This window comes from Pistacia vera, unplaced genomic scaffold (assembly GCF_008641045.1).
Source record: "Pistacia vera cultivar Batoury unplaced genomic scaffold, PisVer_v2 Contig268, whole genome shotgun sequence".
NCBI lineage: Eukaryota > Viridiplantae > Streptophyta > Magnoliopsida > Sapindales > Anacardiaceae > Pistacia > Pistacia vera.
In genome coordinates, this window is record NW_022196077.1 from 434,441 (window position 1) to 460,239 (window position 25,799).

At 37.4% G+C, this 25,799-nt stretch overlaps 2 protein-coding genes across 2 annotated transcripts; one reads left to right on the top strand and one right to left on the bottom strand.

Moving 5' to 3' along the window:
- Positions 1-5,017: 5,017 nt before the first annotated feature.
- On the bottom strand, positions 5,018-5,854 carry LOC116133306. Its single transcript, XM_031419019.1, has one exon. The coding sequence runs from the start codon at positions 5,852-5,854 to the stop codon at positions 5,018-5,020; it is 837 nt and encodes a 278-aa protein (XP_031274879.1).
- Positions 5,855-10,508: 4,654 nt separating this feature from the next.
- Positions 10,509-23,570, top strand: LOC116133292 (phosphoinositide phosphatase SAC1-like). The gene is made up of 13 exons (XM_031419003.1): positions 10,509-10,727; positions 12,024-12,100; positions 13,017-13,204; positions 13,309-13,406; positions 14,926-15,059; positions 15,178-15,306; positions 17,464-17,848; positions 17,960-18,081; positions 18,290-18,400; positions 18,531-18,740; positions 19,308-19,499; positions 23,004-23,115; positions 23,253-23,570. The coding sequence occupies exons 1-13, from the start codon at positions 10,572-10,574 to the stop codon at positions 23,499-23,501; spliced, it is 2,163 nt and encodes a 720-aa protein (XP_031274863.1). The 5' UTR covers positions 10,509-10,571; the 3' UTR covers positions 23,502-23,570.
- Positions 23,571-25,799: the final 2,229 nt, after the last annotated feature.

Here is a 25,799-nt window from a genome sequence, read left to right on the forward strand (position 1 = left end):
TTTGCTTTTTTTTTTTTTTTGCTCATGTATTTTTTGGGCCTACAATGCCCTTTCCTAGCGTGTGTGCCTCACATTGTACTTGGAACTCAGCCGCTTAAGGCTTTTTCTAAATTATACTTGTGATTCTGTTTTTGATGCTTTCCTTATGGATGAATAAGTTGATTGCTTGTTTGTTCATAGATGCATTAGGAGTTGAACCGCATGCTTGTGTTATTATTTTGGTGCGGCCGAGTGGCTGAGTTTTGTGGACTCTTTATTGGGTTATGTCGATGACTTGTCGATTTTGAGGTGCAAGAACCCTTCAATCGGTCTAGGCCGACTGAATGTGTAGCTTTATGAATCAGGCAAGGCCGATCAAAGGTGTGAAAACTTATGAATCGGGCAGAGCCGATTGAAGGTGCAAACTCGTGAATCAAGCAAGGTCGATTCGAAGGTGTAAATTCGTGAATCGGGCAGGGCTGATTCGAATGTGTAAACTCATGAATCAGGTAGGGCCGATTCGAAGGTGTAAATTCATGAATTAGGCAGGGCCGATTCCAAGGTATAAATTCATGAATCGGGCAGGGTCAATTCCAAGGTGTAAACTCGTGAATCAGATAGGGCTGATCAAAAGTGTAAACTCGTGAATCGGGCAAGGTTGATTCGAAGGTGTAAACTCATGAATCGAGTAAGGCCGATTTGAAGGTGTAAACTCGTGGATCGGGAAGGGCCGATTGAAGGTATAAAAACTCATGAATCAGGTAGGGTCGACCGAAGGTGTAAATTACTGAATAATACTTCATTGAATTTGGGCCATGAGGCCGACTGTCTATGAAGGAGGTGGATAGGCCCACTCATCCCTTTTTTTAAATAAAAACAAAAAGAAAACAAACATGTAGACGAATGAGTTCACCTAAAAGTAGTAGCATTTGAGGTGGATTGCATTCCAACTATTGCTGATGTCTTTACCTTCGGGAGTTTGGAGTCAGTAGGTGCCCTTCCATACTTCTTTGGTGATTTTGTAAGGACCCTCCCAGGTAGGGTCGAGCTTGCCCGAGTTGATCTTGCTAGTGTTTTGAAAGACCTTGCAGAGGACCCAGTCGCCTGTTTTGAAAGTTCTAATCCTGATGTTGCGGTTATAGTGTTGGGCGGCCTGTAGTTGATAGGCTGCATTGCAAATGTTCGTCTGTTTGCGTAGCTCGTGGACGGTGTCTAGGTTCTAGCAAAGGTTCTAGTTGTTGATTTCTTTGTCTGGCCGAAGGAACCGATACTTCGGCTGGAATGACTGCCTCAGATCCATTTGCGAGGGAGAAAGGAGTTTTGCCTGTTGATGAGCGGGTTGTAGTTCGGTAAGACCAAATGACTCTAGGTAGTTCATCTGCCCATGCACCCTTGGCTTTCTACAAACGCTTTTTGAAAGCCTGCATGATGGTTTCATTTGATGATTCGGCCTGGCCATTGGACTGGGGGTTGCAGGGGGTAGAGAAGTTTAGCTTAATCCCCCATATGTTGCAGAAATCCCTGAAGCCTGAACTGATAAATTAGGATCCATTGTCGGTGATGATTTCCTTCGGTATCCCAAACCTGCTTTCCAGATGAAAGCTTTTACCTCTCAGACTTTGACTTGTGCGAATGCTTCGGCTTCGATCCACTTGGTAAAGTAATCAGTCACAGCCAACATGAAGACTCGTTGCCCAGGCGTGGTCGGGAGCTTTCCCACTATATCCATTCCCCAGTTCATGAATGGCCAAGGTGTGAGAGTGGAGTGAAGTCGCTCGGGTGGGAGGTGTGAGACATGTGCGAACCTCTAACAGCTATCACATCTTTTCATATAAGCTGATGAATCAGTGCATATGATTGGCCAATAGTATTCAGTGATGATCACTCGGTGTGCGAGGCTGCGTCCTCCTGCATGGTTTCCACATTCGCCTTTATGGAGTTCGGCAAGAACCCGTTTGGCCTCTTCTGGGGTTATGCTCTTGAGGTAGGGACCAGAGAATGACTTCCTAAGGAGTTGGCCCTCATACATGGTGAACCTAACGACTCTTGTTTTTAGGCAGTGTGCTTCGTTCTTGTCGGCTGGGAGCTCATTGTGTTCCAAGTATTTCACTATCGAGGTCATCCAAGAGTCAGCTAGTTCGATGTCCATTGCTTCTTTGGGCGCCTTGCTTGTTAGTTGTTCCTTCTAGTTGGCTGGCCATTGTAGGAATAAAAATGGGATGGATGGCTGGGAAGAACATTGAAAGGCTAAACCGAGGTCAGTAAGGGTGTCAGCATGAGTATTCTCCACTCTTGGGACTTGGGCGATGGAGAATTCTTAGAATTCGGTCTGCAATTCTTTGACTAGGTTCAAGTAGATTGTCATCTTCGAGTCACGTGCTTGGTAAGTGCCTTGCAGTTGGTTGACCACAAGTTGGGAGTCAGATTTTACCTCCAGCCTCCTTACTCCGATTTCCTTGGCTAGGGAGAGTCCAACGATGAGAGCCTCGTATTCGGCTTCGTTGATGGTACACTTGAATCCACATCGTATGGCCCGCTGAATAACGTCTCCCTCTAGTGTAGTTAATACTAACCCCAGCCTACTTCCATTCACATTGCTTGAGCCATCCACTAAGAGAGTCCACTTTGAAGGTGACCCACTGTTCAAACATAATAACTCTCTTTCTGCTTGGATGATGGTGTTCGAGGTGAAATCAATTATGAAGTCTGCCAGTGCTTGGGACTTGACGGCAGTACGTGGCTAGAAAGATATGTTGAACTCATTAAGCTCTACCATCCATTGCGTGAGTCGGCCTGATAACTCTGGCTTGTATAGTATCTTCTTGAGTGGAAAAAAGGTGAGTACGATTATAGAGTGGCACTGAAAGTATGGCCTGAGCTTCCTGGATGCATGGACGAGGACGAGGACGAGGGCGAGGGCCAGTTTCTCCAGCTGACTGCATCGTGTTTCAGCGTCCAGGAGTGACTTACTTACATAGTAAACCGGCAGCTGCTTCGTATTATCTTCCCAAACTAACACTGCTAAGATTACTGTCTCTGAGATTGCCAGGTAGGTGTAAAGCTTCTCCCCATCTACAGGCTTAGAAAGGAGCGGATGGGAGGTCAAGTATCTCTTCAATTGTTGCAAGGCTTCCTCGCAGGGAGGGCCCATTCAAACTTTTTAGATTTCTTGAGTGTGTGGAAGAAGTGGTGGCACTTGTCAGCGGATTTGGAGATGAAGCGGCTTAAAGTGGCCACTCGTCCTGTAACGCGCTGGACATCTTTGATTCAAGTTAGTGATGGTATATTAAGGATCGCTCTGATCTGGTTGGGGTTGACTTCTATCCCCTACTGAGTTACCATGTATCCCAAGAATTTACCTGACAAGACACCAAACGAGCATTTGGCTAGATTCAGCTTCATGTTATACTTCCTTAGGATGGCGAACGCCTAATTGAGATGGTTAAGGTGTTGCTCGGTCGTTAAGGACTTGATGAGCATGTCGTCGATGTAAACCTCCATGGTGTCCCCGAGGTGTTCGGCAAACATTCTATTGACTAGTTGCTGATAGGTAGCCCTGACGTTCTTGAGACCGAATGGCATCACCTTGTAGTAGGAGGTTCCCCTCTCTGTGATGAAGGCTGTCTTCTCCTGGTCATCGAGGTACATCAAAATCTAGTTGTACCCTGAGAAGTATCCATGAAACTTAGGAGCTCGTGGCCTGCGATCGCATTGACCATCATGTCGATATGTGGGAGCAGGAAGGAGTCCTTAGGGCATGCAGACCCTCCACTTTCCGTTGTTTTTCTTTACAACCATGATGTTTGCCAGCCATTCGGGGTAGTGGACCTCTCTGATCAGATCATTACTTAGTAACTTTTCAATCTCTTCATTAACAATCTGGTTGCACTCTGGTACGAACTTCCTTCGCCTTGCTTGGCGAGTGATCTGGATCTACTTTGAGGTGGTGGACCATTGCCCTTGGGCTGACTCCTATCAAGTTAGCGTGGGACCAGGTGAAGCAGTCCTAGTTTTGTCTAAAGAATTCTATGAGTTTCTCTCTTGTTTCAGGCCTAAGGCGAGAACCTATATGGGTCTTTCTTTTAGGGTCTTCCGAGTGTATCTGCACTTCATCCAACTCTTCGATAGATGGTTGATCTGGCTCGGTCGGAGGGATTGGAGTAGTTGCTATGAAGCATTACCTTTGCTTTTGAAGGCATTCTTGTAACAAACTCTGGAAGCCTTAGAGTTGCCCTTGATTTCCCTTACTCCCCATTTTGTAGGAAACCTGATCGTTTGGTGGAAGGTGGATGGAACAGTTCGCGTGTCGTGGATCCAAGGTCGGTCCAAGATGATGTTGTGTGGTAACGGATAGTCAATCACTTAAAAAACAGTTTGCTTATTTACTTTGCTGGCGTAAACAGGAAGGACGATCCCTCCGATGGTGTATTTTTGCTCGGAGCTGAACCTGACCAATATGGTTGGTCGTTTATTGATGTTTGTTTCTTCCAAACGCATGGCCTTTACTGCTTCAAGGAAAAGAATGTTTGCCGAGGACCCCCTATCTATGAATACTCTCTTGACTAGGATGTTGGCGATCTGGAGGGAGATGATTAGAGAATCGTGATGAGGGGCAGCCAAGGTGACTGGCCCATCATCTTTGAGCTGGATTACCTGGTGGGTGTGTGACCAAGAGGACGGATGGATGGATTGGATTTGATGGTTATTTTTGGCTCTAGCATAGCGTTTGGCTGAGGAATAACTGACCCCACTGATCTCTGACCCTCCTGAGATGATTCAGCAGAATCCTTTTGTCGTAGGTTCCCATAGAGGTGGAGATGTTTCTTTCGTGCTTTCTAGCTAATGGTATTCTTCCCTTTATCTATCAACAGATCTCGGAGATGTCTCCTCTTCAGTAGTGCGACGACCTCCAACTGCAGGGCAATGCAGTCCGCGGTGTTATGTTCATGGTCGCCCTGGAACTTGCACCACTTGGTCATGTCTCTCCTTGCTTCGGCATTGAGCTTTCCTAGCCACTTAATGCTAGACCCCATTCCTTTCATGATTGCCACAACCTAGGCCGGTTTGAGTTGAGGTTGTACTTTGGGATTTTGTATCGGCTCGATCCAGTTGGTCTATTGTTAGTTCTAAGTAGCTGTCGGTCATATGGTTTTCTAACTTCGTTCAAATTGCGTGGAGGGGGTTGGTGACGGGGTTCAATCGATCTGAGCTCTAGCCTCTTATCATTCTGCCTTGGGTCATACCTGGCATGACTTGCCCGATTCATCTCATCTTCCTCCCACCTTATTTGAATCATCGCTCTGGCCAAGGCGTCTTTCATCGTGGTGCAACCAAGCTTCGTCAATTCTTTGTATAATTCACCATCTAGGAGGAGACCCTTCCTGAAGGCGTCTATGGTCGACTTGGGGTTATAGGAAAAGATGGAGATTTTTTCTTTGTTGAATCTACTGACATATTCTCTTAGCGGCTCCCCCATTTTCTGGTATACTTTGTACAGGTTGGTCGATAGTTTCTCAAGTTTCTTGCTGCTGGTGAATTGCTCCACAAAGGTGTTGATAAGCTGTGCAAATGAGTTGATTGAACCGTTTGGGAGGTTAGTGTACCACTGAAGAGCTGGACCAGATAGGCCTGAACCAAAACTCTTACACATGCAAGATTCCCTTAGCGTTTGGGGTATCGAGACAGTGAACATTCGCTGCTTGTACGAGGCTATGTGATCATCTAGGTTGGTTGCACCATCATAGGGTTTCATGCTAGGGATAGTGAATTTGTGGGGCATGTCAGCTGGTGCGATCGCATCCACGAAAGGAGAATCAGCATAGCAGTGAGGCTTGCTTTTTTTGGTGGGGATTGGCATTCCTGGTATGCACCTCATCACTACCTCTACGTCGGCTAGTCTCTTGGCAAATATCTATTCCATGGGAGAGGCAGATACCACTAGGTCATCCTAATTGACTTGGTTGGCTAGAGGATTCGCACTCGGTGCATTTTGTTGGGTTAACCCACATGTTGTAGCCTGGTGGATCATTCATTCGTGTATCGTTTGGTAGCTTGGATCCCCGTTCATTCCCTCCAGTTGGGTGACTCCCATTATAACTGATTGAGTGTTTCATCCTACATGAATGGTTAGGGAGGTTATTTGATACTCGCTTTGTCCGTTGGTATGGATAGACTCAAGTGGGATGGTTTAAAGTGGGTCACCGCTCAACCCGCGAGGATGAACGGAGTCGAATGGGGTTTATGTAGGGATGGTTGACCGAAGGTGAGGTGGGATGGCGAGGATGGGCGGTTTTTGTTGTAGCGGGCTTTCTATCACTTGGACGCCTTGATCTTGGGCCTGAGGCAGATCAACCGAGAGGGGTTCCATTGGCAGATCCCTTTGTCCATGAATCAAGGCTGAATCATCGACCAATGACGAACATAGTTGATGCGACCTTTTATTTGAGGTTGTGGGTCTATGCTCTGGAGTCTGGAGAGGTTGCATAGACGGAACTGAGGCGCGGAACCGATTTGGTGGTACTTGACAAGGTAGAAGCTCAAGATCATAAAACTAACTTACCTTCTCTTTCAGAGACTAGCTTTTGGCCCCGATGGAGCATTTTCGGTCCGGATGGCAATGTTCTCAGCTTCCAGTGCGGCCACCTTGTCTAAGTTCTGTTGCATAAAGGCGGTCAGAGCCTCCAATTTGGCCTCGAGGCCAGGGTTAGTGTTGTCAAAATTGTTAGCCATGGAAAGTTTCTTCACGTAGCAAGGTTCGTTGAGACGAATGATTGCTAGAGGCCCCACAGTGGGCACCAAACTGTAGAAATAAAATCTACTTGTACGGAATGAGCGACTGATCCTGTGAGGTTAAGGCCACTAGCGATCTGCTGCACCTACATGCGTAAGGAAACAAACAAGAAGCGACAGAAAACACTAGGGTCATGTTTTCTACAGGCACTCCAACCCTCAAGTCAGCAAGGCTGAAAGAGGCTAATTTGGTGAGGGCTAGGGAGAAGAAAGGTTACCAGAAGTCTAGTCAGGGACTGTGACTATGGCTGTAATGCGAAGTTCTCAAGCGGGAACTCCAGGGTCTGAAGGTGTAATGTGATCTCCTTTGTGAGAGGGTTGGCCATTGTTTAAATAGTAACTATATGGTTTCCCAATCCTAGTGGGATTGGGAGTCCTCGTAGTAGTCGTTCCTCCTAGGGGTGTATCCTTTGGCCCCCTTATCCTGGCGTGAAAGGGAGTCCGAGCATGACTCGGATATAGACCTTGGAGGAATTAGGGTAGTAGTGGACTGCCTTATCAAAGTTCAAGTAGGAGTGTGATCCGTAGGTGACTGTGAGCTCCGAATTTGACCATAAGCCCAAAAGGTGTGCTGGGATCAGGAGGCCCAGTCCAGATGGTATGGACCGACTGTACTTCATACCGAATGGGCCTCATTTGGGAAATTCTAGCTTGGGGTGCATCGGAACTGGGCCTAGGCTTTCCTCTTTGTCAGAAGTGTTCCCGTATTTGGGCCAAGGACATTTTTTGGCCCTAACACATTATTTTCTTGCATACACAAAACATGCTTGCTAAAAATTGCCAAATTGTTTTTGACATACTACATTATCATATTGGTGAATTTGTGATACGTATGACCTGTTTTCTAAAATATTTCACTTCATAGGCATCTTTCGCAACCATATCTTCTTAGATAACTCAAAAGTTGAGTAGCAACATTCTACTTTATGGAAAAAAATCATTGCATGTTGTTGTTCTATATATAAATTTATATTTTTTTTTTTATGTTTTTTCACTGTCTTGTGTTCGAGATTATTTGTAAAGTTATTTATTATTTTTTTTTTTATCCATCTTAAATTTGTTATGAAATTTCAATTTAATTATCAAAAATTATATTTTAGGAATAGCGATGGTAGGGGTATATAGTATAAGGTAATGAAATGTTAACTCTTTTAATATATCGAAAATGGAAAGAATGGCATTTATGAAATTTATAGGGTGTCATAAATAAAAGTAATTTTAAATTTTGAAATGATGTGTCTAAGAAATGGAGATTATTTATCAATTAATAGGATGCAATTGCTCCACTCTTGTAGAATAATTTCAATATTACCATTGTAATGCCCATATCAAAACAAAATGTTGTAAGTCTTATTCTAACTTGATGCAAAGTACATTCACCCATGTGTTGTATCGGCTCAACATGCTTTACCCTTTTATTTCAGTTTCATACAGAATTAGGTGAGTTTGGAGTTGTAATTTCTCTAATAGCACTTATTTAATAAGCTATGACTCAAATGTCTTTGCTATCTACATTTTAAAATTGATTATAAGAGAAGTTATTATTGAATATTCTATTTCATGAAATGATTCTAGAGGAGATTTTTGTAGCTTTTGAATTTAAAAGTTGCTTTTGAAAAGTCTATTTAAAAAAAAAAAAAAAAAAAAAAAAAACCTTCATATATGTACAAAAAATTAAATAATATTTAATAATTTATTCATAAATTTAAAATTATCGATGGTAGTAGGTTGACAATCAACGGTGGTCAACGTCAATCAACAATACCTGTTAATATATCTTAATAATAACAAAACATATTTTGCTCTTTTTACAGTCAAAGGGAGTTACTCGTAAGATAAAAGTAAGCGGTTGGCGCAAAGAGATTCAGCTGTTACAGTGAATGGTCGTAACATTCTAGTAAAAAGTCTCTAAAGCAGCAAAGTGATTCTTTTACCGGAGCGGGTTTGATTTTAAGAAGGAGTATCCCTCATGGTGTTTTGTGGCTGGAAAGTGAGCCTCATGCTTGGCTGTGGTTGTTGCTTTTGTGGGTTGGCTGGGTGGTTATTTTGGGTGTTGGCTAGAAAGGTGCAAGCAGTAGGGGTTGAGGGTTGCTCTGAGATGGGGTAATTGGTAGCTGTCGAATGCTCCAAATTAATAACCTTACTAACCTAACTACTAAATTGCTAGGGTGAGCAAGGGTCAATCCATAGGGAATGATTCGATTAAATCCTATTCTGACCAATAACCACACGAAAACAATAGAAAATAAAACAAATAAAATCCTAAACAGTAAACATGAAACAAAATAATGAAAGGGGTTGTAGACAATGCAATCTAAAGTGAAACGAATAAATCTCCAATCAGAATTAAAAACAGCCAGTTCTCGGTTCAAGATCCACCTAAACATGCATTGACATGATAACCGTACATTATTCTATCTCGTTTTATGAATTATTGACCCTAGAACAACAGCTCTGTTACCCGAATTTTCTCTTAATTGTCACTACTGAAAGCTCTTCAATTAGATCCTAACCCTGAACAACCTAGAATAACTCTCTAAGTTTAATTCAATGGCAGCCTTAAAAATTAGGAAAATAGATCAATTCAAGCAACAATCACACAAAACAAATTTTCCTAATATTAAGGACAAACCGTTCACATAACCCTCTATGTTTACAATAGGGAACGTATGAAGATCGTGAAAGAGAAAAAGAAAGGGGAGGAATAGAAGTCAGGAGAGAAAATTTGAGGAAGAAAATAAGAAACTTATGAAGATCATGGAATAGAAAAAGCAAGGGGAGGAATTAGAGAAGTGAGAAGAGAAAATTTGAATGGGGAAGTTTTCTTTATTCTCAATAATCAATCAGAGCTAAGGCTAGATAGCAAAAGTGCAAAACAACTAAGACCCTTATATATGGTGGCTATTATCATTGTCAATCAGCTTGTCTCTTTCCATTTAAACCAGATATCTTCAATGTCAGAGAATGCTGGTATAAATCTAGATTCTCTTACTTAATTCCTGCTTTAAATAGAACAAAATGGTTCGTTTTGACTATTTACCATAACCAATCCTCCACAACATTTTCCATTTTCTCAAATACCTCATTTTAATATGGATGAACTAGAACTTGGAAGCCCCTAAATACCAAGCCAACCTTCTCAGCTAGGAAGCTGATGTAGACCATATAGGATGCAAAGGGATATTTAGTTCTTATCTTTCCATATTTTAGGATTGAGTGTCTTAGTTATTTCAGTCTTTTATTTTATTGTTTAATTAGGATTAGAATATTCCATAGTTCATTGCCGTATTAGGATTAGAATCATTAGAATTGGATTTGGTTTCTTTAGCCTATAAATAAGTCTTATTTTTGTTGGAATATAAGAGAGTTGATGATTAATAATAAGATTGATAATTGAGTATTGTTTCCTGGAATCTCTTGATAGTTCTTCTTCTAAATATCTAATTCCTCTCTATCTCATTAATTCTTATATATCTATCTTGTTATTTTTTCTTCTTCCCTTATCAGAAGCTTAATTCCTTTTGCTGGGTCGCATGAATGATTCAATCTCTGTAGTAGTACTTCAATCTACCCTTACGATAAGCTCCTGCCTATTTTCTTTATTTTTTTTGGAAGCATTGATTGATTTGCTTCAGGATTCACGTGCATCCCTTGTTCCCACCTGCATTTGTTGTTTTTAGTTAAACTTTCAAAGCACTTTAATGGGGTTATTAACTGTATAATTGCAAATTTGCAGGTACAAAAAGCAAATATCCAGTGTAGATTTGACCAAAGATTTTTTCTTTAGCTATACATATCCCATCATGCAAAGTTTGCAAAAGAATGTGTTGTCAATGGGTGAGGAAGGTATGCCTTATGATAACATATTTGTGTGGAATGCATATCTAACGCAAGCCATTAGATCAAGGTGCAATAACACTATTTGGACGATAGCATTAGTTCATGGGCATTTTAAGCAGGTATGTAGTTCTTTCAAATGGTTATATTTCTATTGATGTAATTTTAATTTTTCACTTTAGATGATAAAGAAGAAAGTAGATTTATTAGAATTAAAATGAAATTACAAATATAGTGAACCAACAGTCCACTAGATATCTACAATATTTAGAAACTGAATAAAGGACTTCAAATTATTTTCAAGACAGGGTCTCAATCTCTAAGAATAAATAAAAAAAATATATCCTTAAATTGTTTAGACACCAAAGCCCATAAATATCTAAGAATATAATTTTCTCACAAAAAAGGGTTAATGACAATCACACCCATTGTAAATTGAAAAACTGACACTTTCCATGCCATACCCATAACTACAGAAACTACCAAGAGCACCCTCTGTCGTTAAATCTTTCTGTTAAATATGAGAGTTGACTGATTTTGACCGACACAATTTTTCTATTTCTTATTTGTCCATTTTATCCTTAATGAAATTTCTTTTAATTTCTATAAATTTAAAAGTAAAAGAAATAATGCAAAAAATTCAGGAAAAATCCTATAAAATTTATGGATAACCTTAGAAAAAAATGATTAGTTTTACCAAGAATATATATTAACTAATATATTTAAAATTAGATGAAGAATCCAAAAAAAATTTAAAATATTGCAAGAAATTTAAAAACCTTTCAAAACTATTTATCTATTCCAAAAAATATTTAAGTATACTGAAGTTATACAGAAAAATTAACGCCATATGAAATTAGCCTCTTCTTCATTGTTTTAGAGGCAAACATCATTAATCATCCTAGAAGTTTTGGAATGGTCAAGCCAATGGTAAGTTTGCAGTTTTTAATCAATCTGTCTCCCAAAAGTTTCAAAAAATTATTCAGAAACACTCCTTACGAATAGATTCAGTTAATTTAGCATTAGTTGACCTTTAACAAAGCTTAAAATTTCTATTTTACCCTTACTCTTACCTTAGCAAAATAATGAAAAAATAGTAATGTATGACTAAAATACCATATCAACAAGAGATAAATTATAAGAAAGATATTTATGGCACTTAATCTAAAATCATATAACATTTAATCTAAAATCATATAATATATTATTATAATTATTTATTTCAAGTTTTTTTGTGCTATACAAAAAATTATTTAATCAAAAATTTTCTCCAACGTGCTTTCTATCTTTTGTATTGTTGTATCATTTTAAATATATATGCACAATGCAGTTGGCTTCTTGTATTTCTGCTTATGTACTTCCTGTATATGCTTGTTGATTGGTTCAAAGTGTGATAGAATATAGATTGATGATGGCAGACTAGGCTATCCATCTTTGGAAGGGATTTCAGCGTTTCTCTGATTTCTAGACGCTCGCGGCATTTTGCGGGAACACGGTACTCTTTGGTTTGAACTCATGTTCATTTATTCATGAAATTGTGATTGTCATTCACACTATTGGGCTATGTGAAACAAGTCTTCTGATATTGTATGCATGGTACGGAGTTGCTTTAAATTTTCCTGAATTATCTCTGGGAAGCATCACTTTGGAAGAACTTTTAGTAGTAAATCCCGTTCATGATGGCTTAGGATTATTTTAAGTGGTTTAAAAAGGTGACTTCCGACTTTTTTTTGATGCATAATTGTAGGTCGTTCTTTCATGGATTCCAATCGTCATCTAAAAGTGTTTGTTTTCATTTGTATTTTGCCTTACCTAGTACAATTTGAATTTTATGAAAGTTTTTAAGTTACCTAAATATGAAGCCACATGTGTATGGTTGAATGTAATTTCTCTCCTCAACTGAATAAGTAGGCAAGAAAATTTTGGTTATTTCCATTGCCTGAATTGTTCTCTTCATTCTTTATCAAAATTTTCCATCTTCAAAACTTTGAGAAATTAATATATCAATCCTCTTTGTACTTTATTTTAATTTTTTCCCTCGCTGTGCGTCAACAAGTTTTTAGTTGGAGCTTGACTGTGCATCAGCAAAATTCTCTATCAATCCTCTGATAGAGGAGTGTAAGGAATATAGAGAGAATAAGCAAATGATAGAGAGGACAGAAGTCAGGGGCTATGTTTATTTTTTGTTTTTCTCATTTTTCTGTTACTGATAACAACTAGTGATCTGATAACAAAGGATTTTTTTTTCTTATTTATTTCATGAAATCTATCAAATCAACTGTAGGAAATGCTTCAAAGACCATAAAGGCTTCACTTAATAATAAAATTCAGGGAATATTTCCATTTTGGAAATGTTGTATTCATTACATCTTTTATGGTTTTTCATATTTAAAAGTTATTATTGTCTGTAGTTACTTGAAAAGGGGAGTAAATGACCGAGGAAGAGTTGCGAATGATGTTGAAACAGAGCAAATTGTCCTCGATGAGGAAGCTGGGTCATGTAAGGGAAAAATGAGTTCTGTGGTGCAGATGCGTGGTTCAATTCCCCTTTTCTGGTCCCAAGAAGCTTCCAGGTTCAGTCCTAAGCCTGATATTATCTGTAAGAACATTGTTTAATACCTTTATTATTATTATTTTTTTTTGGTTTAAGTATTTTATAAAAACCCTTTCGATGTTTCCTCTTCTTTTTCCTTCTTATTTCAGTACAGAGGTTTGACCCTACATATCAGGCAACTAAACTGCATTTTGAAGACCTGGCAAAGAGATATGGAAATCCAATAATTGTTTTAAATTTAATCAAGGTTACTTTCAGTTACGTTTTGTGCAACTTGCTTTCTTATACTCTTTATATTCTCATTGTACTTGCATGTTTGCTAACAGAATATTTGTTGGTGAATTAATATTTTTCATTTTTGTATTGACCAAAATTTAAGCAACAGTGATGATTGTTTTCTGCCAAACGTTGCGCAAAACTTATAAATTTAATCACATTGCTGAGATTAGTTACTTAAGTCTTTAAATATGCTATTTTCGACCAGATTTCCTTTGTCAATGGATCTTGTAAACAACATGGGTATTTCTGGATTCAATATTATTTTGTCATTGTAATGGTAGATGAGTAATACATGAGGGCTAGTATGCATGAATTGAGTGCGTTTGATGGAACTAAATATAAGGCTGAAAACAGAAAATGACAAAACTGTATAGTATCAAGGTAAATTATCTAGTTCTCTAAGAAACCTGAATGATAGTTTTAGAATCCCATATTGGAAGGGAAAAGGGTGGGCATGTTGGTTATAAAGGGCTTGAGCACCTTCCCTTGGCAAGTTGGTTTTCTAAGGAGAGCTCTACCCAAGCCCATAAAAGACCCACCGCCCAGCCCAATTCCTATCAAAAGCCCAATATCCAGCCAATGCATATCAATTTGGGAGTGGGTTCCTATCAGATAGAGAAGTAGATAATTTATCTTCTTTTTTTTCATCAGTTTTTTTAAAAATTTTTTATTTCAATCAATCAAATGAGGCAGATGGAAGAATATGGAATACGTTTTTTCAGGTGTTCTCTTAGCAAGTTTTTCTTTAAGTGCTTGCGGATTGGTTCTTTGCTTTCTTTTTTTTTTTTTACTTTTTTGTATGACGGTGTGTTGACTAGGGAATCGTGTTGTTACTGTGTATGTAATTATTGACTGTAAAAATCATCAGTGCAATTGTGCATTGTGTGATTTCTTTCCTAAATTAGGTATATAATGATCGGAAAGAAATAGAACTTAGTGATGCTTGAAATCTGGATTTTAACAAGATAAGGTGCCCTTTCTTTGTTGTTGTAGGTTTCAGTTTTCAAAGATATAAACGAAATCTTAGCAAGAAACCTTGACTTATCTCATTAATCCAAGCATCGTGATAAAATCTTTTTATTTCTTTCCAATTAAATATTGGAGAACTTCCAATACACACAATTCTATAATATCACCAGAAACCTTCATATGGAGGTCTTTGTTGAAAAGAATAAAAAAAACTACTTTACAATTGGGCCAAACCTTAGGAAAAGTAAGTGAAAGCTTGACATATATTCTTCATAATTATATTATGTATTCATTTTTGTTTGTTCCAGTTCTCATTTATATCAGTAACTGCAACTTGGCTATGAGGGTTCTCCCCCCATGCGAATATTTGTTTTTAAGAGCACATATAAATGTAGAAAGACATTGTGACATAACATTTTCTCTTTTGTCTTTGTTGGCCTTTATATTTTAGTTACTTATTAAATCATTTCTCCACATTTAAATACGTTTTTGGAGCTCATTTACATATTAAATTGCAGACTGTTGAGAAAAGGCCGCGAGAAATGATGCTAAGGCGTGAGTTTGCAGATGCAGTTGGGTATCTTAACACAATTATCCCAGAAGAAAACCAAGTTCGATTTATACATTGGGACTTCCATAAGTTTGCAAAGAGGTAATTATGTATTTTATCTCACAAAGTAATCATCATCCAATCTAACACAAGAAAGAAGCTGCATTTCATGTCAGTTAACCTTTTTTTCTTTTCTTTGTTTTTCTTTGCTGATTTCTAGCAAGTCAGCCAATGTTTTAGCTGTTTTGGGTGGCGTGGCAAGTGAAGCACTTGACTTGACTGGTTTTTTCTATAGTGGTAAACCAAGCATCGTTAAGAGGAAAACCAACCAACCTAGTCGAACTGGAAGGTATTAAATTGTGCTCTAGTTTTTAGATACTATTGATAAATAGTTTGAACATATGTAGTCTTCTTTGAGAGTATTGGTATATGAATCTTTCCCCATTACCTATTATTTCCTGCAAAACCTTCTATCCTCAAGCAATTTTCCACAAAAAATCCTTTCCATGCATGTAAGCAGAATATATGATTTCAAAGGTAGAATAAACATAGTCCTGACTTCTTGGATAGTAAAGGCAACTCTTTTCTTTATTTGGCACCAAATGAAAGGCAAAAACATAGAAAAACCCACATTCATAGCACTTGTATAAACACCCAAATCAAAATCTGACCCACAAAAATAATTCAAAAAAAAAAAAATTGAAAGGAGGAGATGGTAGTTGTCTGAAATGTGGGCAATGGTGGTGGTTGGGGTGTGCATGAAGTATTGTGGTAGTTGTATACGGTGGTTGTCTTGTTGGAAAGAAGCACCACCTTGTGTTGCTGCTTAAGGTCGTGATGCGGCCCAAGTTGGTTGTAGCTTAAGGTCGTCACATGGTCATCACCAGTAGTTACTTGAGGCTGTGACGAGGCCATTGCAGGCAACAACATGAGGCCATGATGCAACCATATTGGGCGCCGCATAAGGTTGTGCGGCGGTCACACTGAACTACAAATTCGGCCACCATTGGCATGGACACCGTTGGCCTCGTCACCATTTGTGTCGTTTGGAAGGATTTAGGGATTTGAAAAATAGAATTTTTTTTTTGGATATTATGAAAGACACCACAAAGTTTGTGACATTATTAGTAGGGTGTTTTTGGGATTTTTATCTAATTGTTTTTAAGTAAGATATAAAAATAAGGGTATAAGTGATATTTCATAGTTTGTTAATGGTAGACTAAAAGATTCTGTCAATAGGGGTGGTTTTTGAATAATTTTCAAACTTTAAGGGTGATTTTGTATAATACTCCTAAAGTTAGTGTCTAGCTTTCAGTTTGTGAAACTTTAGGTTGGTTGTTTCATTTAATCCATTGTAGGCCACTAATTCTTGTTTCAATTGCCTAATAGACTGAAAGAAAGAAGTGCTAAGCCTCCACTCCACAATGAGCCTTTGCCAAGGGCACACAAATATTTTTATGTTGCGTTGGTGGCCAATGAAGTTGAGTAATGTAGGAAAGAAAAAGCTAGATGGGATGGTGGTTAAATAGATCTTGAAAAGGTTTCTTAGCATTTAGATTGGGGTTCGATGGACTTTGTTCTCTGTGAGGGGGAGCTGGGGAGGTTGGATTATGGCTTTTCTATATCTATAAATGGGAGGCAAGGGGGGAATAAGAGAGTAGATGGCTTTTCTCATTTGTTTTCACATTAGTTGTAGATGGACTGACTACAACTGGGGATGTTGGATTGTGGCTTTTGTATATATATAAATGGGAGACAAAGGGGGAATAATGGGAGGAGATGGCTTTTCTCATTTCTTTTCACATTAGTTGTAGATGGACTGACTACAACCATGGAGAAAACAATTCTAAGTAGCAAGTTTCTAAGTAATATGGGTTGGCAAGGGCAAAATTTTCTTAAAGAAGCTGTATTCTCAAAATCTTGGGAGAAGCAACTTAGCACTCTTGAAGTTTTGATTGAGTACTTCCTCTTGAGAATATATTAAATTCTTTTATGGAAGCCACAAAATTAATTTTATTTCTTTCCTCACAAAATTTTACAAATTCTATATTCACATTCCTTTTTTCTTTCACTTCTACTAGATAATATTGACATGTTGATTAAGTGTAGGTATCGTATGCAGATGACATATTCATTTTCTGCTATTGGCACTCTACTCTTTAAATAACATGATGGCTATATATACTCTTGGAATTCTTTTTTTTTTTTTTTTTTTTAATTCAAAACCGGAGTTAAATATATGGAGACACTATGTTGATTGTTACAGGTGCTTAAATATATGAACATTTTTATTTTCTGTTATTGGCACTCTATTCTGGAGACACTGTGTAGACTGTTACAGGTGCATAAATACATGGTTTTTGGAAGCCCATTCTTTGAGGTTGTGTTTGGTTTTCTATCTCAGCATAAAACTTTATTAGGTGCCAAGACAAGACACGTATTATGATTTTCAAATTTCTAACTGAACAGGGAACGTTGTTTTTCTTTTTGTGTTTGTTTCTTATAGAGATGCTTCTCTTAGAGAGTTGCGTGCCAGTTCAGGGGACCTTGCAAGGCTTGCAAGTAGTGGTGAGAATTTAAGTTCTATAATTAATCGAGAGAGAGATACGGATTTTGGCCAACAAAATAAAAAAGACAACCATGGTGGTGTAGCACCATGTTTTCAAAGTGGAGTTCTGCGCACTAACTGCATTGACTGCTTAGATCGTACTAATGTTGCCCAGTATGCTTATGGGCTTGCTGCTTTGGGCCGCCAACTTCATGCAATGGGTTTGACAGACATGCCAAAAGTTGACCCTAATAGCAGCATAGCTGCAGCTCTTATGGATATGTATCAGAGCATGGGGGATGCTCTTGCACAACAATATGGTGGCTCTGCTGCTCACAATTCTGTATGATTATCTCTGACATGCTATATTTTAGTATGCATTTATTGGTTATTGAATTTGCACTTCTAGTTGTGTGCCTTCTTTTTTGGAGTACCAATACATCCTTCTTCTCAGGTGTTTCCAGAGAGGCAGGGAAGGTGGAAAGCTACTACCCAATCTAGAGAATTTCTTAAGTCTATCAAGCGATACTATAGTAATGCCTACACCGATGGTGAAAAGCAAGATGCAATAAATTTGTACTTATTTCTGCCTGTCATATTTTATTTTTAATTTTACATGTATAAATTGCTTTTTCCTTATCCTTAAAAGTTTTATTCCATAAAGGCTTAATAATATCTCTGAAAAGATAGTGATACAATGCTCTGGCTGTAAATTAAATTGGTTTTAAAGTTTACATCAGCTTGTTTATGTTCTGAAACTAGTATGTTTTGTTGGTTTTACCAGATTTTTGGGTTATTTTAAACCACAGGAAGGGAAACCTGCTCTATGGGAATTGGATTCTGATTATTATCTTCATGTTTCCGGGATTGGTGATGACGTATTCCCTGATAAATGGTAGGTATTTTATCTCTGCTTTGTAAAAGCTATAAGCTTAATTAAATCTTCTTACTCACACACAGAAGCAGATATGTTATCCTATTAGAATTTAGTTTTTTTTTTTCTCTTTCAATTGTCCACTATGCAGTTTGGAAGCTACTGTTAAAGCTGTAGGACAAGGAATGATTCTTGCCCCTGTTCCAGCATGCAGAGAAGATTTTTCTCGGCTGAAATTGACTTCCTTTGAAAAATTGATATCGAAAACATGTAGCTCAATAAAAAATGTTAGACTTTGCAGTGAACCAGATCAAAGACCAGGTGGTGGTGCTGGAAATTCGGGTGTGGCACCTGATGCAGCGTAAATCTTCCTCCCTTTCTCATTCTGCATTTGTGCACAATTTCTATCTCATTTCTTAAAAGATTTTGATTTGTTTACTCTCTTAGTTTTTCTGGTCATGTTTATGACTTCCTCCATCTCTTCTGTTCTGCTGTTGAGGACATACTTTCTCTCTAAGCTTGTGATTTCAGGTTTTTCTACCTTTTTAATACAGCTTCAGATCCTCTTTTAGTCAACTATCTAGGGTCCTATATAGTCTTATTTGTTATATGTATTGTTGTGTAGCTGTGTGGATCACCTTAGATCAAGAGGCTTGCCTGTCCACCAAGTTCATAAGCATGTTTAGTTTCTTCATTTGGTTACTAGTTTTAGAGTACTTGTTTGAACTTATAACTTGCAGAATAAGCTCCTTTTGTTTACCTTGTTTTATGTCCACATTTTTATTTCATCACTCTTAGTTATTTGCATGAAGTATTTTCATTATCTGATTTTTAGTTTGTTTAACACTTTGATCTTGTCAGTGCAAATATGAGAATTTGTGCGGCAATTTATTTTATATTTTTTAACTTGGGCAAGTTTCTTATGCAGTGAAATACAGTTGAAGAGTCCAAATTGGCTCTTTGGCCAGAGAAAGCTTGAAGGAAGTGTGTCTGCTCCCAAAGTTACATCACATGAAATTGTAAATCGGGAAGTTCATAATGAAATCAGAGCCAACAGTTTCTGTGACCTTAATTGGCTTTCTTCGGTTGATGACATAAACGAAGAAGATGTCTTCCAGAGGTAATTTTCTCTGTAAAGCATTCCCATTTTGCATAGGAGGACACTTCAATGCTGTTTCTCAGTGTTATAGCTTAGTTAACCCAACTCAGTTTGTCACTAGCTAGGCTGGCCCTCAAGTTGCTTGTTTTGAGCCAAAGCTTGAACTCCATAATAGCCTTTAAGAACCAAAAGGTGACAATGCATGTATTTTCTACTCTGTTCATGGGCCATGCAGCCATTGGTATGATTTAGGTGAAACCTGGCTAGATTATACGTTATGTAGCAAATATGCATGCTTGGAGTATCCTTTGACATGATTCTATACGCAACTATCAGTTTATTTGTGAAGTTGGAATAGGATTTTGACTTTAATTTGTTCAATTGACGTTGAGGGTTTTAGAAATTNCCTTATCCTTAAAAGTTTTATTCCATAAAGGCTTAGTAATTATCTCTGAAAAGATAGTGATACAATGCTCTGGCTGTAAATTAAATTGGTTTTAAAGTTTACATCAGCTTGTTTATGTTCTGAAACTAGTATGTTTTGTTGGTTTTACCAGATTTTTGGGTTATTTTAAACCACAGGAAGGGAAACCTGCTCTATGGGAATTGGATTCTGATTATTATCTTCATGTTTCCGGGATTGGTGATGACCTATGCCCTGATAAATGGTAGGTATCTTATCTTTGCTTTGGACAAGCTATAAGCTTAATTGACTCTTCTTACTCACACACAGTAGCAGATACGTTATCCTATTAGAATTTAGTTTTTTTTTTTCTCTTTCAATTGTCCACTATGCAGTTTGGAAGCTACTGTTAAAGCTGTAGGACAAGGAATGATTCTTGCCCCTGTTCCAGCATGCAGAGAAGATTTTTCTCGGCTGAAATTGACTTCCTTTGAAAAATTGATATCGAAAACATGTAGCTCAATAAAAAATGTTAGACTTTGCAGTGAACCAGATCAAAGACCAGGTGGTGGTGCTGGAAATTCGGGTGTGGCACCTGATGCAGCGTAAATCTTCCTCCCTTTCTCATTCTGCATTTGTGCACAATTTCTATCTCATTTCTTAAAAGATTTTGATTTGTTTACTCTCTTAGTTTTTCTGGTCATGTTTATGACTTCCTCCATCTCTTCTGTTCTGCTGTTGAGGACATACTTTCTCTCTAAGCTTGTGATTTCAGGTTTTTCTACCTTTTTAATACAGCTTCAGATCCTCTTTTAGTCAACTATCTAGGGTCCTATATAGTCTTATTTGTTATATGTATTGTTGTGTAGCTGTGTGGATCACCTTAGATCAAGAGGCTTGCCTGTCCACCAAGTTCATAAGCATGTTTAGTTTCTTCATTTGGTTACTAGTTTTAGAGTACTTGTTTGAACTTATAACTTGCAGAATAAGCTCCTTTTGTTTACCTTGTTTTATGTCCACATTTTTATTTCATCACTCTTAGTTATTTGCATGAAGTATTTTCATTATCTGATTTTTAGTTTGTTTAACACTTTGATCTTGTCAGTGCAAATATGAGAATTTGTGCGGCAATTTATTTTATATTTTTTAACTTGGGCAAGTTTCTTATGCAGTGAAATACAGTTGAAGAGTCCAAATTGGCTCTTTGGCCAGAGAAAGCTTGAAGGAAGTGTGTCTGCTCCCAAAGTTACATCACATGAAATTGTAAATCGGGAAGTTCATAATGAAATCAGAGCCAACAGTTTCTGTGACCTTAATTGGCTTTCTTCGGTTGATGACATAAACGAAGAAGATGTCTTCCAGAGGTAATTTTCTCTGTAAAGCATTCCCATTTTGCATAGGAGGACACTTCAATGCTGTTTCTCAGTGTTATAGCTTAGTTAACCCAACTCAGTTTGTCACTAGCTAGGCTGGCCCTCAAGTTGCTTGTTTTGAGCCAAAGCTTGAACTCCATAATAGCCTTTAAGAACCAAAAGGTGACAATGCATGTATTTTCTACTCTGTTCATGGGCCATGCAGCCATTGGTATGATTTAGGTGAAACCTGGCTAGATTATACGTTATGTAGCAAATATGCATGCTTGGAGTATCCTTTGACATGATTCTATACGCAACTATCAGTTTATTTGTGAAGTTGGAATAGGATTTTGACTTTAATTTGTTCAATTGACGTTGAGGGTTTTAGAAATTTTCATCCTTTTTAGATATGTAGGTAGCCTTAGATTTATTGATTAGTGTTGTAGTATGTTGATTCAGACACAGCTGTTATGTTTTAATTCAAACACAATCTGTTGGAGATGACCACCATTAAAATCTTTGATACAAGAACATGTTATACATGTGTAGGTTATCTGGATTTATAATCTTAAACACATTAAAATGTTTCTTAAAAGTTTCACTCTAGAATTCACTCATCATCTGTTATCAATTGTCTAGGAAAGTATAATAACTCTAAACCCATGTCATTCCCTTAAAATACAAATAACCCCCGCCTTTTTTTTAAAGGCAAAAAAAAAAAAAAAAAAAATAATAATAATAATAATAATAATAATAAAAAATTTAATCCAATGCTAATGAAATTTCCGTTACAGTTGAGCAGTTGTAGGCTAAAATGGTAATTGATGATGCAAAAGATCAGATAAAATAAAATAAAAAAATAGATAACTTTAAACTCCATGAGATATATTTAAAATACGGATAACACTTGCTTATGTTATGTTTTTCAAAATTATTTTTCAGTGTAAAAATACGTTAGTAAACTTTTTTTTATCATATGTTCTTAGAATATGTCAGAACAAACCTTGAAAGAATTCATAAAAGTTTAATTTATTTCATCCCATGCACCTAAATTAATATAATTTTGATGGAATAGATAAAATATTGTATTAAAGGTAAATTCGAGTTGAAGGGTCAGATTGATTTTTTTCTAGACAAAGTCATTCATGCTGAATTACTATGTTTTCTTAAAAGATAAAAAAAAATTGATTAATTCTTTGAAACTTTGAATCATATAGAAATTACAAATGAGCTTTTCTCAATTATAAATGGATAGGTTGCTAGGTTTCACCTAGTTGCACGTATACACAAGTTATTTTTCAATTTTTCTTCACTCATACCGCCACATTGCCTGGCCTAGCTACGGAGTTTAATTTATAAGTGGTCCCTCTTTTTTGTAAAATTAATTATTACATTTGGATAATGTCACCAAAAAAGTATAGGGTTATTTGTATTGAGGAAATGACAGGGGGTCTCAAGTGTTTGGCCGTTTAATGAAAGCTTTTAAAAATTAGAAGAAAATCCGGGATTTCACTGGTCTGTGTGTGTCAGGTGTCTGTCATGGATAATTAGATTTATGTCAGGGGTTTGTTATTATTTTTGAAAAACTAAAGGGTTATTTGTTCTTTTGAGAAATCACCGAAGGTTTAGAGTTTTTACTCCAATACCAAATTCAGAATGGCGATGGCACTTTAAAATAGGAATGTTTAGTGTTCATTTCTGTGACTGATTTTCTCATCTCTCTTCATTTCTGTTTATAACTTAATTTATTGTCTCGTGGTTATCTAGGTATCTCACAATGACCTCTGCTGATGAAGCCAATGGTTGGTATGGTGGAACACTGCTCGGTGATCAAGATGAAGGCAGTGAGATATATAAACATTATACTGAACTATGCCAGGTAATGTGTTCATGTACTTTGAAGGAAAATGAAATATAGCTGGCTCTAATCATTTTCATAATTGATGCATATGGGCATGTAATAACAATTAATTGGCACTGGAAACGAGCTCTTATGGTCAACTTTTGGAATTGCAGGGCCCAGCAATGGAACCCTTCCAAAATGATCATCAGAGGGAGATGCACTATTCTCATGTTCTAGAAATGAATAGACTTGATGTGGTAGACAAAGATGTGGTCGAAGCAGAGATGGAAGCAGTCCTCAGGGAGTATGATCAAATTGGTGCTGATCTTCGGATCATCCCGACATCATGTAAATTGTTTGCTGAAGATCCGAGTAGGTTGTCGAGATGGATCATTGGGGAGGAGAAGTTGCAGAAAGTGTGAAACCAGTTTGCAGCTGTGTTTCCTGGCACTGTATATGTAACGTCATTGTTATCTTTCTGTAATGTAAATTATTTTGGTTAGTGATTTCGAAGAGTTATGTAAAGTATGCTGAATGGTACACTAATTTCTTGGAGTCAATCACCACAACATGAGTTTTAATATTTCAATGGTTTATTTTTCTGCTTGTCCATAGCCTCGCTTCAGAGAAAGAATAGCTGCTGTCTCTTTTACTGTCCTCAGAATCCATTAGTCTTAAAATTAAGGCCAAAATACCTACAAGGTCAACACGATTACTTCATTTTGCTTTAGTCAAGACAATCTACAGATATATAGTAAAAAATTGTCTTAATTAAGTTTGGATAACCCCATGTCCAACCCAAATAGAGTGGGTCAAGATTGGTGCACCCGTTTTCTAATTGGGTTGGGTTTGAATTGAGGCACTCTAAATACTGATTGAAATTCATAAATAGGGTGTACCCTTTTAGCTCTTGTGAATCATTTATTCCCTAATCTCCATACCCATTTCAATATTATAGCAAACTTTCATTTTCTTCGTTAGTACAATGCCCTGTCACAATAAATAAGCAAAAGTTCTAGAACAATTACAGGCAACCTCCAATCTTCACTAATCTAACATTTTCAGAATTTCGGTGAGAAAACTTCACTCTTTTGAGGAGGTTTACTATAATGGGTGATTGGGTGGAGGTTTACACCTCCCTCTTCTTTATCATTTTACCCTTATATAGAAAATGGAGGTGATAAAGAGTAATACTTCCCGTCCCAAAATTTACATTACAAATGATATGCCATCTTATTTAGTATGGTTATGTTATTTCATTAAATAACCATAGATAATATATCATTTTTTGGGATGAGAATTTTGTGATAATCTTTAGAGTGTTTAGGATTATGATTTTAAGTTATGTATGGATTATGATTTTAATTATACATAACTTAAAATAATAATCATCTCTATTCAATATTTAAAGTTAATGAGATAGTGATACTAATGCTATTCCAGTGTAAAAGAATGTCAGCTCCTCAAATTTAGTGAAATCAACGACTTGGACTCCAATTATTAAGGAAGATGTTTGGACACGTGTTACTGAGTGAGGGTAACGACTACGCTAATGACTGAGCTAGCACAACTGAAAAGATTTAAATGTAAAAGACGTGGTATGAATTTAGTTATCATAATTTTTTATATAAAGTTTAGAAGTACAAGCGTATGACAGACTTAGGAGTGGGCGGGTCTAGGTACCCTTCTAGTTTCAAAGGAATCGAAACCGGAACCATCGGTTCTTATTTCTTAATTCCTGGAATTGGAGCATTCTAGTTTTGGTTCTGGTTTCGAATACTGAAAATATTCGTAACCCCCTTACTAATTAAAAAAATGAGAAACATACCTGTAAAAATTGTAATGCATTCCCAAAATTAAAGTTACATATAATTGTTCTCTCTCTCCTCCCTCGTTCTCCTCATGAGCTCTTCTCTCACTTGGAGTCGCAAGTTTGATTTTGGTTGGATGCAATCTGAAGCTGCAAATTAATGGAGCTCTCAAGTGGAGTGTGGAGAGAATGAGAACAATACTAGTCTTATAGAAAAACCTCAAAAGTAGATTAGAAGGAGCTAGCCATTAACTAAAGGAAAAGTGTCTTCCAAATAGATGATACTTATAATCGTGGGGCTCACTAGCAGCTAGCAAAACAAAGCGAAACACATACTCCTCCTCGAGTCAATACTCAATAGTAACTGCAGCCATTTACTGAGCAAAAGCAAGAATTACAACTCAATACTAACTGCAGCCATTTACTGAGCAAAAGCAACAATTACAACATGTGATTAATGACTGGAGGTGAAGCTATCAACCCAATCTCTTTTTAAGTGTAAGTACTTAATTGGTTGGTAAAAGATAAGGGTTATCTAAAAATCTGCTACAAATGAAGTTGTTGTAGATAATAGACATGGAGGCACAGTCAAACCGGTTGTTTTTCAAAATTGACCAAAATTTTATTTTTCTTGACTATTAATTAGCGTTCATATTTTATTTTTGAATGAAAAAATAGCTTTAGCTCACCACCACCACCGTCTCAAATACCTCCAACGCTTCCTCCTCATTCTCTGTCTCCTTAAACACCTAGATCAGCCGGCTCCCTCTCTCTTCACTTTGCCTTTTCTCCAAAATTAAAATTACATATAATACTCTTTTTTCTCAGGTTGTATGGTTGATTTTGCTGGTTTGGATTTATTTGGGTGCATATGTTTGCAAGTTGATTTTGCTGCTTTGAATGTATTTGG

Coding starts and splice junctions, on each gene's coding strand:
- LOC116133306 (XM_031419019.1), bottom strand. CDS start 5,854: ATGAGGTGCATACCAGGAATGCCAATCCCCACCAAAAAAAGCAAGCCT.
- LOC116133292 (XM_031419003.1), top strand. CDS start 10,572: ATGCAAAGTTTGCAAAAGAATGTGTTGTCAATGGGTGAGGAAGGTATG. Junction 15,060..15,177: donor TTCCATAAGTTTGCAAAGAG/GTAATTATGTAT, acceptor GCTGATTTCTAG/CAAGTCAGCCAATGTTTTAG. Junction 18,082..18,289: donor AAGCAAGATGCAATAAATTT/GTACTTATTTCT, acceptor TGGTTTTACCAG/ATTTTTGGGTTATTTTAAAC.